Here is a 13927-nt window from a genome sequence, read left to right as displayed (position 1 = left end):
CCTCCATCTCTTCTGAGACTCTAAACAGAGTTCTCAGTCACAGCACAGCCTAAACCAAGTCCAGTATTATTCTTGCCATCCCTAGAGAGAGTGAGTGTATGACTGTGCTCCAGTTGTCTCCCCCTCCCTTCAGCAGTCCCTCCCTCCCTCCCTACCTCCCTCCCTCCCTCCCCTCAGCTCACTCACTCATGAGCCAGCCCCCCATCAATAAGGCAGTCACTTCTACATTCTTATCCCTAGTCCCCGATTTTGGGATCAAACCCAAGACCCTGTGCATGTTAGGTAAGCACTCTACCTACATACCTACATCTTCAGCATTAGGCTTTACTTCTTATGATAACTTTTTTTTTTTTTTCAAAGATTTATTCATTATCATATATAAGTACACTGTAGATATCTTCAGATGCACCAGAAGAGGGCAGGCGTCAGATTTCTTTTTTTTTTTTCTTTTTTTTTTTCTATTTTTTTTTTAATTTTTAATATTTTTATTACATATTTTCCTCAATTACATTTCCAATGCTATCCCAAAAGTCCCCCATAGCGCCCCCCACTTCCCTAACCACCCATTCCCATTCTTTTGGCCCTGGCATTCCCCTATATTGGGGCATATAAAGTTTGCAAGTCCAATGGGCCTCTCTTTCCATTGATGGCCGACTAGGCCATCTTTCGATACATATGCAGCTAGAGACAAGAGCTCCAGGGCTCTGGTTAGTACATCATGTTGTTCCAACAATAGGGTTGCAGATCCCTTTAGCTCCTTGGGTACTTTCTCTAGCTTCTCCATTGGGAGCCCTGTGATACATCCAATAGCTGACTGTGAACATCCACTCCTGTGTTTGCTAGGCCCCGGCATCGTCTCACAAGAGACAGCTATATTTGGGTCCTTTCAGCAAAATCTTGCTAGTGTATGCAATGGTGTCAGCGTTTAGAAGCTGATTATGGGATGGATCCCTGGATACAGCAGTCTCTAAATGGTCCATCCTTTCATCACAGCTACGAACTTTGTCTCTGTAACTCCTTCCCTGGGTGTTTTGTTCCCAATTCTAAGAAGGTGCACAGTGTCCACACTTTGGTCTTCATTCTTCTGGATATATGCCCAGGAGAGGTATTGCTGGATCCTCCGGTAGTACTATGTCCAATTTTCTGAGGAACCGCCAGACTGATTTCCAGAGTGGTTATACAAGCTTGCAATCCCACCAACAATGGAGAAGTGTTCCTCTTTCTCCACATCCTCGCCAGCATCTGCTGTCACCTGAATTTTTGATCTTAGCCATTCTGACTGGTGTGAGGTGGAATCTCAGGGTTGTTTTGATTTGCATTTCCCTGATGATTAAGGATGTTGAACATTTTTTCAGGTGCTTCTCTGCCATTTGGTATTCCTCAGGTGAGAATTCTTTGTTCAGTTCTGAGCCCCATTTTTTAATGGGGTTATTTGACTTTCTGGAGTCCACCTTCTTGAGTTCTTTATATATATTGGATATTAGTCCCTTATCTGATTTAGGATAGGTGAAGATCCTTTCCCAATCTGTTGGTGGTTTTTTTGTCTTATTGATGGTGTCTTTAGCCTTGCAGAAGCTTTGTAGTTTCATGAGGTCCCACTTGTCAATTCTCGATCTTACAGCACAAGCCATTACTGTTCTATTCAGGAATTTTTCCCCTGTGCCCATATCTTCAAGGCTTTTCCCCACTTTCTCCTCTATAAGTTTCAGTGTCTCTGGTTTTATGTGAAGTTCCTTGATCCACTTAGACTTGACCTTAGTACAAGGAGATAGGAATGGATCGATTTGCATTCTTCTACATGTTAACAACCAGTTGTGCCAGCACCATTTGTTGAACATGCTGTCTTTCTTCCACTGGATGTTTTTAGCTCCCTTGTCGAAGATCAAGTGACCATAGGTGTGTGGGTTCATTTCTGGGTCTTCAATTCTATTCCATTGGTCTATTTGTCTGTCACTATACCAGTACTATGCAGTTTTTATCACAATTGCTCTGTAGTAGAGCTTTAGGTCCGGCATGGTGATTCCACCAGAGGTTCTTTTATCCTTGAGAAGAGTTTTTGCTATCCTAGGTTTTTTGTTATTCCAGATGAATTTGCAGATTGCACTTTCTAATTCGTTGAAGAATTGATTTGGAATTTTGATGGGGATTGCATTGAATCTGTAGATTGCTTTTGGCAAGATAGCCATTTTTACAATGTTGATCCTGCCAATCCATGAGCATGGGAGATCTTTCCATCTTCTGAGATCTTCTATAATTTCTTTCTTCAGAGACTTGAAGTTTTTATTATACAGATCTTTCACTTCCTTAGTTAGAGTCACGCCAAGATATTTAATATTATTTGTGACTATTGAGAAGGGTGTTGTTTCCCTAATTTCTTTCTCAGCCTGTTTATTCTTTGTGTAGAGAAAGGCCATTGATTTGTTTGAGTTAATTTTATATCCAGCTACTTCACCGAAGCTGTTTATCAGGCTTAGGAGTTCTCTGGTGGAATTTTTAGGGTCACTTATATATACTATCATATCATCTGCAAAGAGTGATATTTTGACTTCATCTTTTCCAATTTGTATCCCTTTGATCTCCTTTTAGGTATGTTGTCAAGCTGCTAATGTGTGCTCTCTCTAGTTTCCTTTTGGAGGCACTCAGAGCTATGAGTTTTCCTCTTAGAAATGCTTTCATTGCGTCCCATAAGTTTGGGTATGTTGTGGCTTCATTTTCATTGAACTCTAAAAAGTCCTTAATTTCTTTCTTTATTCCTTCCTTGACCAAGGTATCATTGAGAAGAGTGTTGTTCAGTTTCCACGTGAAGGTTGGCTTTCTATTATTTATTTTGTTATTGAATATCAGCCTTAGTCCATGGTGATCTGATAGGATGCATGGGACAATTTCAATATTTTTGTATCTGTTGAGGCCTGTTTTGTGACCAATTATGTGGTCAATTTTGGAGAAGGTACCATGAGGTGCTGAGAAGAAGGTATATCCTTTTGTTTTAGGATAGAATGTTCTGTAGATATCTGCCAGATCCATTTGATTCATAATTTCTGTTAGTTTCACTGTGTCCCTGTTTAGTTTCTGTTTCCATGATCTGTCCATTGGTGAAAGTGGTGTGTTGAAGTCTCCCAGTATTATTGTATGAGGTGCAATGTGTGCTTTGAGATTTACTAAAGTTTCTTTAATGAATGTGGCTGCCTTAGTATTTGGAGCATAGATATTCAGGATTGATAGTTCCTCTTGGAGGATTTTACCTTTGATGAGTATAAAGTGTCCCTCCCTGTCTTTTTTGATGACTTTGGGTTGGAAGTCAATCTTATCAGATATTAGAATGGCTACTCCAGCTTGTTTCTTCATACCATTTGCTTGGAAAATTGTTTTCCAGCCTTTCATTCTGAGGTAGTGTCTATCTTTTTCTCTGAGATGAGTTTCCTGTAAGCAGCAAAATGTTGGGTCTTGTTTGTGTAGTCAGTTTGTTAGTCTATGTCTTTTTATCGGGGAGTTGAGTCCATTGATATTAAGAGATATTAAGGAAAAGTATTTGTTGTTTCCTGTTATTTTTGTTGTTAAAGTTGGCATTCTCTTCTTGTGGCTGTCTTCTTTTAGGTTTGTTGAGCGATTACCTTCTTGTTGTTTCTAGGGCGTGGTTCCTGTCCTTGTATTGTTTTTTTTTTCTGTTATTATCCTTTGAAGGGCTGGATTCGTGGAGAGATAATGTGTGAATTTGGTTTTGTCGTGGAATACTTTGGTTTCTCCATCTATGTTAATTGAGAGTTTGGCTGGGTATAGTAGCCTGGGCTGGAATTTGTGTTCTTTTAGTGTCTGTATAACATCCGTCCAGGATCTTCTGGCTCTCATAGTCTCTGGTGAAAAATCTGGTGTAATTCTGATAGGCTTGCCTTTATATGTTACTTGGCCTTTTTCTCTTACTGCTTTTAGTATTCTATCTTTATTTAGAGCATTTGTTGTTCTGATTATTATGTGTCGGGAGGTATTTCTTTTCTGGTCCAGTCTATTTGGAGTTCTGTAGGCTTCTTGTATGTTCATGGGCATCTCTTTCTTTAGATTTGGGAAGTTTTCTTCTATAATTTTGTTGAAGATGTTTGCTGGTCCTTTGAGTTGAAAATCTTCATTCTCATCCACTCCTATTATCCGTAGGTTTGGTCTTCTCATTGTGTCCTGTATTTCTTGGATGTTTTGAGTTAGGATCTTTTTGCATTTTACATTTTCCTTGATTGTTGTGCCGATGTTCTCTATGGAATCTTCTGCACCTGAGATTCTCTCTTCCATCTCTTGTATTCTGTCGCTGATGCTGGTATCTATGGTTCCAGATTTCTTTCCTAGGGTTTCTATCTCCAGTGTTGCCTCATTTTGGGTTTTCTTTATTGTGTCTACTTCCCTTTTTAGGTCTAGTATGGTTTTGTTCATTTCCATCATCTGTTTGGATGTGTTTTCCTGTTTTTCATTAAGGACTTCTACCTGTTTGATTATGTTATCCTGTTTTTCTTTAAGGATTTGTAACTCTTTAGCAGTGTTCTCCTGCAATTCTTTAAGGGATTTTTGTGCTTCCTCTTTATTGTCTTCTACCTGTTTACCAGCGTTCCTTTGTATTTCTTTAAGTGTGTTATTAAAGTCCTTCTTGAAGTCCTCTATCATCATCAGGAGATATGCTTTTAGATCCGTGTCTAGCTTTTCCGGTGTGTTGGGGTGCCCTGGACTGGGCGAAGTGGGAGTGCTGGGTTCTGATGATGGTGAGTGGTCTTGGTTTCTGTTAGTAAGATTATTACGTTTACCTTTCGCCATCTGGTAATCTCTGGGGTTAGTTGTTGTCGTTGTCACTGTTTAAAGATTGGAGCAGAAGCTGTGTTCCACTCACCAGCAGTCTCAAAATCCTGTGGCTGGGGTCGTGGGTAGGTGGCGGTACCCCGGTGCTGGTCCAGCCGGAAGAGGCCTGTGGTCCTACTCAGGCCGGTTTTCTGCTTCCCTAACTAATGCAGTTTCAGGTCCCGCGCGCAATTGGATTGGAGCAGAAGCTGTGTTCCACTCACCAGAAGTCTTAAGATCCTGTGGCGGGGGTCGTGGGTAGCTGGTGGGTGTTAGCCGACCCTGAGCTCTAGCTCCCCTGGTGCTGATCCGGCCGGATGAGGCCTGTGGCCCTACTCAGGCCGGTTTCTGCTTCCCTAACTAATGCAGTCTCAGGTCCTGCGCGCAATTAGATTGGAGCAGAAGCTGTGTTCCACTCACCAGAAGTCTTAAGATCCTGTGGCGGGTGTTGTGGGTAGCTGGCGAGTGTCTGCCGACCCTGCGCCCTAGCTTCCCAGGTGCTTTTCTGACCGGAAGAGGCTTGTGGCCCTATGTAGGCCGGATTTCTCTCTCCCCAACCAGAGCAGTCTCAGGTCCCGCGTGATTGGACTCGAGCAGAAGCTGTGTTCCACTCACCAGTAGTCTCAAAATCCTGTGGCGGGGGTCATGGGTAGCTGGCGGGTGTCAGCCGACCCTGCGCTCTAGCTCCCCTGGTGCTGATCCGGCCGGATGAGGCCTGTGGCCCTACTCAGGCGGGTTTCTGCTTCCCTAACTAATGCAGTCTCAGGTCCCGCGCGCAATTGGATTGGAGCAGAAGCTGTGTTCCACTCACCAGAAGTCTTAAGATCCTGTGGCGGGTGTTGTGGGTAGCTGGCGAGTGTCTGCCGACCCTGAGCCCTAGCTTCCCAGGTGCTTTTCTGACCGGAAGAGGCTTGTTATGATAACTTTTGAGTGTTCTCATACTTACACTTTTAGTACTGAACTTATAGCTCAGGAATAAATAGAGTCTTTTTCTGGCATGTCCAAAGCCCTGGGATCGAACCCCAGCACTTGAGAGAAGGAGACCCCAAACTGTAAAAGCATACCACATTATGCCAGCAGCAGCCCTGTATGCTGCCTGTCTCTGGATGTGTCAAGAGACCACAGTGATTGACTGTTCTGTGCACTCTACTCTGTAGACAAACTCTCCTCTCACACTAATGTACACTTCCCAGAACGTATATCCATTGTTAACGACACATGTCTGTACTTCAGTGATACTGTGAGAAGAGTTACTAAGTGGTTTGAAAGTTAGCTTTTAAAGTGAGAATTGCTATGAAACAGATAATTTTACTATTTGTAGTCTAATTTGTGCCTGTGCCTCTGTGTGTGTTTCAGTTTATTAATGCACTACAGATTGAAACATAGGAGTCTGTATTCAGGAGACAGTTTGCCATTCCCCAGCTGTCTTTTGGGCATGTTCGTATTTGACCAACTTACTACTGACATTTTAATTTTACATTAAATCTCTACAAATGACTGAGAGATTCGTTACAGCATCCAGAACACCTGTAATGTGAAATGATGGTTTCCTTTCAACATGAGTACGATGGTAAAACTGAAGGAAAAAAAGGCATTTCTTCCTGTTTCTTGTCTCCTGCATGTAGATAGTTTGAAAGAATAGCATCGCAGCATAAATCAAGTGTCTTAATGAGAATCTACTCTGTTGCTGTGAGGAGCAAACAGATAATCTGAAGCCAGACAGTGAAATTTACATAGCTCTCCCCTGGTAGAGCCATCTCTGCTTTGCTGAGAACACGATCTGTCAGTAATTTGTTACGTGTGGTTACAAGGGCCACCACGTTGGTTTTGGGCTCTGATTCAGAACCTTCATCACGATCTGCAAGGTGGAGTAAGCTGCCCTGTAGTACACCCCCAAAAGGAGGGAGAAGCAGTTCTCTTCCTTCCAACATCCTTCCTCTGGTGTGTGGTAAGCTGCCCCATTGTAGTGAAACCTGCTTGTGTGTCATTTACATAAGGATGTGATACACTGCTCTCATTACACTAACACAACTCTGAGCATGTATTCTTTCTGTATGAGGCATATTTGAATCCTGTAATTACATATTTATACCCATTGAGGTTAGTGAACTTTGTTACTCGGCCTTTTTGTCCCTGTACTAGGAAGAACTGTAGTGTTATAATTTGTATGGTGTGTAAGGCAGGCTGAAACTTACAGTGGCTTTATGCAAACACAGATGTACATGATATATGTCTTACTGCTATAAGACAGAATCTTTTTTTGTTTGCCTGATACTATGGAGTGAAGTGACCAGACAAATTAAAATAGGAATATACTTGGGAGGAAGTGGACAGAAGCTAGACACAGGTAAAATGTAGACAGGATGATGTTCACCTAGCTGAACCTGAGTATGTTTACTTTGGGGAAGTGTTTGGAAGTCATTATTGCTTTATCCCTGAGGAGAGATTCTAATTTGTGTGCTCTCATGGAAGAGCTGGCAGGGCAGTGGGCTTGGGTTCCTAGTCAGCCCACAGCCATAAGGCCAAACATCTCATCACTCTAGGGCATGTCCTGCCAAGTCTGACATTTGGTAGGGTAGGCCTATTTAGTGTGGTTTTCATTTTCAGTGCTTATGATAAGTTTACTGAAACGACCCAGTCCATAGGCATCTGTGCTCAGAATCTTAGGAGTCATGACAGCTTCCATCATGCACCAGGAGATTGTTGCCCACACCTGAGTGCGGATGGCGTCAAAGGTTCAGTGTGAACTGTTGGCTTGGCATTTATGAATGAGGGACCAAGGATGGCCGTCAGAGCTGAGCTGTGGTACCATAATGTTACTAAAGTAAAAGCAGATCTGGACAGTAAAGCAATATCAAAGGATTTCCTTGAGGAGCTACTAGAACAGAGAGAATGAGGCCTTATCATAGAACAGGGCACAACATCAAACAGTGTCAGCAGGTGAGCATTTACAGCCTAAGAATAAGTGGAGTCAGTGGATGTAAAGTTATGGGAGTATGCCATGGGTTTGGAAAGATGAGCTGAAGTTCTAGCCTTTGTCAGTTGCCTCACTGACTGCCAAGCCTGGGATCCCAACACCCCTGATATTTGCTGGATCACTCTCACAGTGAGCCTTAGTGGAGAGCGAATGGCACCTCTGTCATAGTGTATGCCTTGTGCTTGCTTAGTGAGGATGGAGCCCAGACCTGCCCTGTCCACTCAGGCTTTCAGTTTATTACCCATTGGCACAATTATTTTTAAGCTAAAAAGTCCCCCATTTTTTTCTTTCTTTCTATGAAGTACTTTGAGTGTTATGCTTAGTAATTTCACAGAAAATTTGCTCAAGAACCCTTTGCCTCAGCCTCCTGGAATATGCATTTTATTTAAAGAAGCACAGAAATAAAGTGTAACCTTTTATAGGCATTTTATTCTGACTGTTAGATTCAGAACTCTGAAGATTTGCCCTTTGGAGATGACTCATTAAGTGTCTTCCACGGCTTCTCAGGACTTAGCAAGTATTACCTAGGTGCCATGGAGAAACACTTGATGTACTCTGTGAACCCCTTATAGCTTCTGATAACTTTGTTTTGAAAGCTTGCGAGCATAGCGAGTAGTGAAAGCAAGACATAGTCCAAGATTCTCTTCCAGTTATAGAAAGACTTTTATGGTCTGCTGTTTGTCATGGTCTGATATTCATTTCAGAAACTTGGTGTTCTCATTGTTCTTGCCTAAGTTATTACTTTATGTGAGACATTTAATTTCCATTTCTTCTCTGTAAAGTTAGGCTTTACTTAATACTGTGTCAGTGAATTTTCCTCTAATCAAACATATTATCAAAGGTACATTATCTGTCTGTCTTTGCTTGACCAGTGGGTTATGGACATCACCTAATAGAGGAGTTAGATAAACACCAACCATCAGGTGCTGGAAACATTTAATAGGAGCGTGAAAATGGGATAATCCACTTTGAAATGCTGTGGTAGGTCACAGAGTCCTGCCATGTGTACCCATGAGTCCATTTTCTTGCACACTGGTGTAGAGCTTGATAGCCCAGGAGCAACTGTTCACCTAAGTACAGAGAGCAGGATAACAAGACACAAGATAAATATGGGTGAGTATAGTGGAAATCAGATATACTGTGAAGAGAAACAGCCTAAGAGAATATAGGTATACACAGGGAAATGACTCAGAGTTGTGGAAGAGACTGCCTCCAACTCCGACCTCCAAGATGAAGTACCAAAAAAGGAAAGAAGTCACGGCCTAAAGCAATATCATTGGAACCTACAGTTTTTAACTATCTCATAATTGAAGAAATACAGTGCCTTAGTTAGGGTTTTACTGCTGTGAACAGACACCACGACCAAGGAATCTCTTTTAAGGGCATCATTTAATTGGGACTGGCTTAAAGGTTCAGAGGTTCAGTCCATTATCATCAAGGCAGGAACATGGCAGCATCTCAGCAGGCACGGTGCAGGAGGAGCTGAAAGTTCTACGTCTTCATCTGAAGGCTGCTAGTGGAAGACTGGGTTCCAGGCAGCTAGGATGAGGGTCTTAAAGCTAACACCCACAGTTTCACACCTACTTCAACAAGGCCACACCTTCAAATAGTGCCATTCCCTGGGCTAAGTATATTCAAACCATGACATGCAGTATTATGGAAAGAACTTAGGTTTTGGAATCAAACTTTGCTTTTCAAGTTTGCTAATTATTAAGTGTTTGTCTTGTGTTCCATTGCTTCTTCTCTTTGAACCACAGTGTCCTCTTGTGTACCACCATGGGGACTGATTATCTGAACCAGTCTTTTAAAAGCACCCAGCAGCATGCCTGGTGGCGCCTAAGTGCCTTTCAGTGAATGTTAAGTCCCTTTCCCCCCTTGTCTCATTCACTGAAAGTCCCATGCATCCCATAAGTGTGTTTTATGAATGCAGAGGCAGGCCTTCCAGGTAAGAGGCAGCTGTAGAGGGAAATCAGCGGGCAGTGCTAATTATTTGAAGAGGCATTTCATATGTAGTGAGTCAGGTTGTAGCTATTGAAGGACAGCTTAGGAAGAAGAGGGTGTTCCCACCCAGTACAATCCCCAAAATCAAATTCAGGAGGGCAGACTGATTATTCTTTTCTGCAACTGATTAATCTCATCATTGCATGTAGACAGTTGGCTCTCACATCCTTAGACTCAGTGATTGAGGGGGGGGGGGAGTCTTTTCATTGCTATTATTCCCTAACAATGATGGTGTAACAACTATTCTATAACATTTAGACTGTATTACTTGTTATAAATAACTGGTGATCATTTAAAGTAGGTAAGAGGCTTAACAAGTTGGATACAAATATTACACAGTTTGTAAGTTATTGGACACTGGTTTGTAGATTCTCATATCCCTGAGATTGCTGGGAAGAATCCCTGTTAGACACCAGAGACTGGGGGATGATTCTAACCTTCACTGTCTCCTCCCTGAGAAAGTTTGTATTGTTGTTTAAGACGTTTGTTTAGTAAACTTCAGAGGCCAGGGGGTCTCTGGCAGTAACAGAAAAACCCTGTGTGTGTGTGTGTGTGTGTGTGTGTGTGTGTGTGTGTGTGTGTGAGAGAGAGAGAGAGAGAGAGAGAGAGAGAGAGAGATATGAAAGACCCAGGAGATACACAGATTGTTGGGGGCCAGCTCTGACAGTGTCTTCAGGATCCAAGGAGGAGATGTGGGGTCAGCAACTAGTGTAAAGCAGGCACACACGCACACACACTTGGTGGCTGAAGCAAAGCTCCAACAACTTTATTGTTTCTCTTAGTCCTTGTATACTTTAATCAAATACCCCATGCAGGGGAAAACACAGTCTAATCACTTCTTTTTTTTCTTTTTTCTTTCTTAATTTTTTTTTTTGGTTTTTTGAGATAGGGTTTCTCTGTGTAGTCCTGGCTGTCCTGGAACTCACTTTGTAGACCAGGCTGGCCTCGAACTCAGAAATCCTCCTGACTCTGCCTTCTTAATCATGAGTTTCAATTACATATAATGGTTACAAATTTCATATTTATAAAAACAAGTTATTGTAAGTCCCGCATCTGAACACTCAGTTTCTCCTGTGGTTTCTTTCCATAATGCATCTATATCCGAAGGTAGGAGCTTGTCTATTACAGAGTAGCAGAATCTGAGTAAGCCAGATCTTTTCAACAGCCGGTTTCTCTTGTCCTGGGAGGTTTGCGGTTACAAGAAAGGAGATAGATATCATGTTATTTTAATTTCACACAATTCTTATTCTCCCAACACAGTTAACCATCTACCTGTCCTTATCCTGTTTTCCTAGTAAAGCACATATCTAGTCAACTGGCACACTTTAGGTCAGAGATCCTTTGCTTTTCGTGAGACAACAGAAACAGAAGGAGCTGTTCAGTCTGCTGGCTGCACAGCAGTAAGTCCTCAAGGAGCACCAAAGCTCGTCAGCAAATTTATAGTTACAAACCCGGAAAATCAGATTCACGGTAGACACAGAAGCTCAATCTTTATAGTGGACACCGACCGACACCCAGTTACTGTCTTTGGTCCTTAGCCTGTCCCTGTAGGTGAAACATCAAGAGCCTTTGCAACCAGGCTTGCCTGGTTCTTGTTCTCTGACCTTAGCAGGCCTTTTACTCGGTAACTAAGAATGTGCTTGTTATTATTGTGTTGTGCCCTAGGATTTCTACTACAAAGCAACTGGAAAAATACCCTGACCTGATTTAATTAATTGTACATGAAAAGCATCTTGACCCCATCTTTTTATCTTTTTAACTAAACATACTTTTATATTTTTTATAGAAATCTTCAGCTAAATTATTAATCTATCTGAGTGGCATTGATTTTTGAGAAGTCACTACTATTGTTATGCATTGTGATTGCTTTACCCAGTGGGGAATTGGAAACCTCCCAAGGATATTCATGCAGTACAAAACCCAGGGTGACCGAGTCAACAAGAGCTAGCAGCAGTAAGGGGTCTTCAGCAAACAGGACCCTCCCTCGGGGCTTTCCCTCTCTGGGATACACTTATCTTGGCTTCACGGGACGGTGAGCTGTTTTCCTCAGGCTCCAATACTGACTGCAGATCCTCCACTGCATGGCTACTGCCAAAGGAGCATGTGTGTCTCCGAACCTCGAATCACCTTGTTGTTTGATCCTAGCTGGTATCGCTGATGCTGTTACTACTGTATCGAGTGATGTACTCTCTCTGTCTCTCTATCTCTTCAGTTTGATAAAGGTTACTCTTACAATATCCGGCATAGCTTTGGAAAGGAAGGCAAGAGGACAGACTATACGCCTTTCAGTTGCATGAAGATTATCCTGACCAACCCACCAGGCCAAGGGGATTATCATGGTAAGTGCTTGTGATGGATGCTGGTGAGTGCTGTTTTCATTAGTGAAGGACCTAGCTTGTCTGTGTCTAGTTGGAGCCCCATTACTCTGACAGTAGCTTGGCTTATTGCTGAGCTCACTCAGCTTGTCCTTGGCTTCTGCTGGAGTAGGTTTCCTTTCATCCTCTGTTCTTGTCTTGTGTTCTGCAAGGAGCTTGGGTTAGAGGTGTTTTAAAGCTGTGTGAAGTGTGGAAGCCCTAGTTTCAGAATAACACATTTTGTTGATGTTCAAAAGGCCTTGTGCTGAGGCACAGTGTATTGTTTGTCTTACTACTGTCATCTGAGTAACAGAGATTAAGTAAGCAGTTTAACAAAGCCCCGTGTCAAGGGTATATGTCAGTTTGCTTAAGTTGTACACACACACACACACACACACACACACACACACACGTTTTTCAGTTCAAAACGTATTTTCTAAAATAATTCAACCAGCACATCTTTAAAAGCTTCCCATTTTGTCTGGTATGTCAGGGAATGATTAATAGTTTATATTAGTAACCTTTCTAGATTGCCAAAGCTTGCTGTAACCAGATGTCAGTATTTTGTTTTGTTTTAGAATCTTAAATGAAACCACCATGAAAAGAACATACCTTTAAGCTGTTAAAAATTGGGCAATCATAAACAATATTTTTAGAATTTCTCTTCTCTTCTCTTCTCTTCTCTTCTCTTCTCTTCTCTTCTCTTCTCTTCTCTTCTCTTCTCTTCTCTTCTCTTCTCTTCTCTTCTCTTCTCTTCTCTTCTCTTCTTTCTCCACAAATAATGTTCCATCGACTGGATATATCCTAGATTAATTTTGTCACCTATTAAAGCATCTTGATTACTTCCGTTTCTGTTTGCTTGATAGGTGAATCAAGTTGCTATAAATATATGTGGCATGGTATGTGGTCTGTTTTCGAGTGGGTTCCATGACTGCTGCTTGAAATATTTGTCCTGTTTCTTGTGGATGGAATACTTTGTAGATGTGCTATGTGCATTTGAGTATAATGCAGTTTAATCTGAAGCTTCATTGTTGGTTTTTGGGTTAGGTGATCTATTTAGAGATGAAAGTGGGGGAATCAGAATTATTTTATTATGGCCTATATGTCCTCTTGTGTTTGTCAATGTTTGTTTTAAGAAATTGGGAGCCTCAACATTTGGTACACACATATTCACAGCTGTATCTTGTTAATATGCAGTGACTTCATTTATCTCTTTTGACTACTTCTGGCCTTGATGTCCACTTTTTCAGACACCAGAGTAGCAGAGTTAGGTGGTTTTCCATTTCCGTTTGCTTGATAGATGTTTTCCATCATGGGCGTCACCATATGTATACTAGTAAGAGGTGCATCTCGGAGGCATCAGGCAGGAAATCAGTTCTTAATTTTTATAGTGTTTTGAATCTGTAGCTCTTAAAACTGCTTAGGATTTGTGTCTGTCCGCTGACTCCAACATCTGTTCTTGCACGCTGCCCTTCATTCTCTAGCATATGAATCACAGTGTTCTAAGCCTGGTCTCTTCATGCCACGACCCTGCTACTATACGTCTGCTGCCTGCTTGGTATCTTCACAAGGGCTCTGTTCAGATGGCGTTCTCTGGGGAGCAGAATGTTCTAATGTAACTACTTTTCCTGTCCCTCTATAGAAGCCTGGCTTACTTATCCATTTATATTTATCTATATGGTAAACACTGTGAGATGATAGATTTTCTGGATGTAAAACTCAGAGAAGTATTAAGCTGTGCTAATGTCATCCTCTTGAGCTACTCTGAGATGTGTTTATGCAG

At 41.9% G+C, this 13927-nt stretch overlaps 1 protein-coding gene across 4 annotated transcripts in view; it reads left to right on the top strand.

Annotated features, from left to right (window-relative positions):
* Prim2 (DNA primase subunit 2) overlaps nt 1-13927 on the top strand; it is a 288766-nt gene that overhangs the window by 238730 nt on the left and 36109 nt on the right. For all 4 annotated transcript variants that reach the window (XM_085836111.1, XM_021161843.3, XM_021161852.3 and 1 more), the window contains exon 11: nt 12003-12129. In XM_085836111.1, the coding sequence (XP_085692237.1) occupies nt 12003-12129 (127 nt within the window). The remainder of the gene's footprint in view (nt 1-12002; nt 12130-13927) is intronic.

Source organism: Mus caroli, unplaced genomic scaffold, assembly GCF_978045245.1.
Source record: "Mus caroli unplaced genomic scaffold, Mus_caroli_1 scaffold_1, whole genome shotgun sequence".
NCBI lineage: Eukaryota > Metazoa > Chordata > Mammalia > Rodentia > Muridae > Mus > Mus caroli.
The sequence above is the reverse complement of the archived record's forward strand: the minus strand, read 5'-3'. Positions and strand labels throughout refer to the sequence as shown.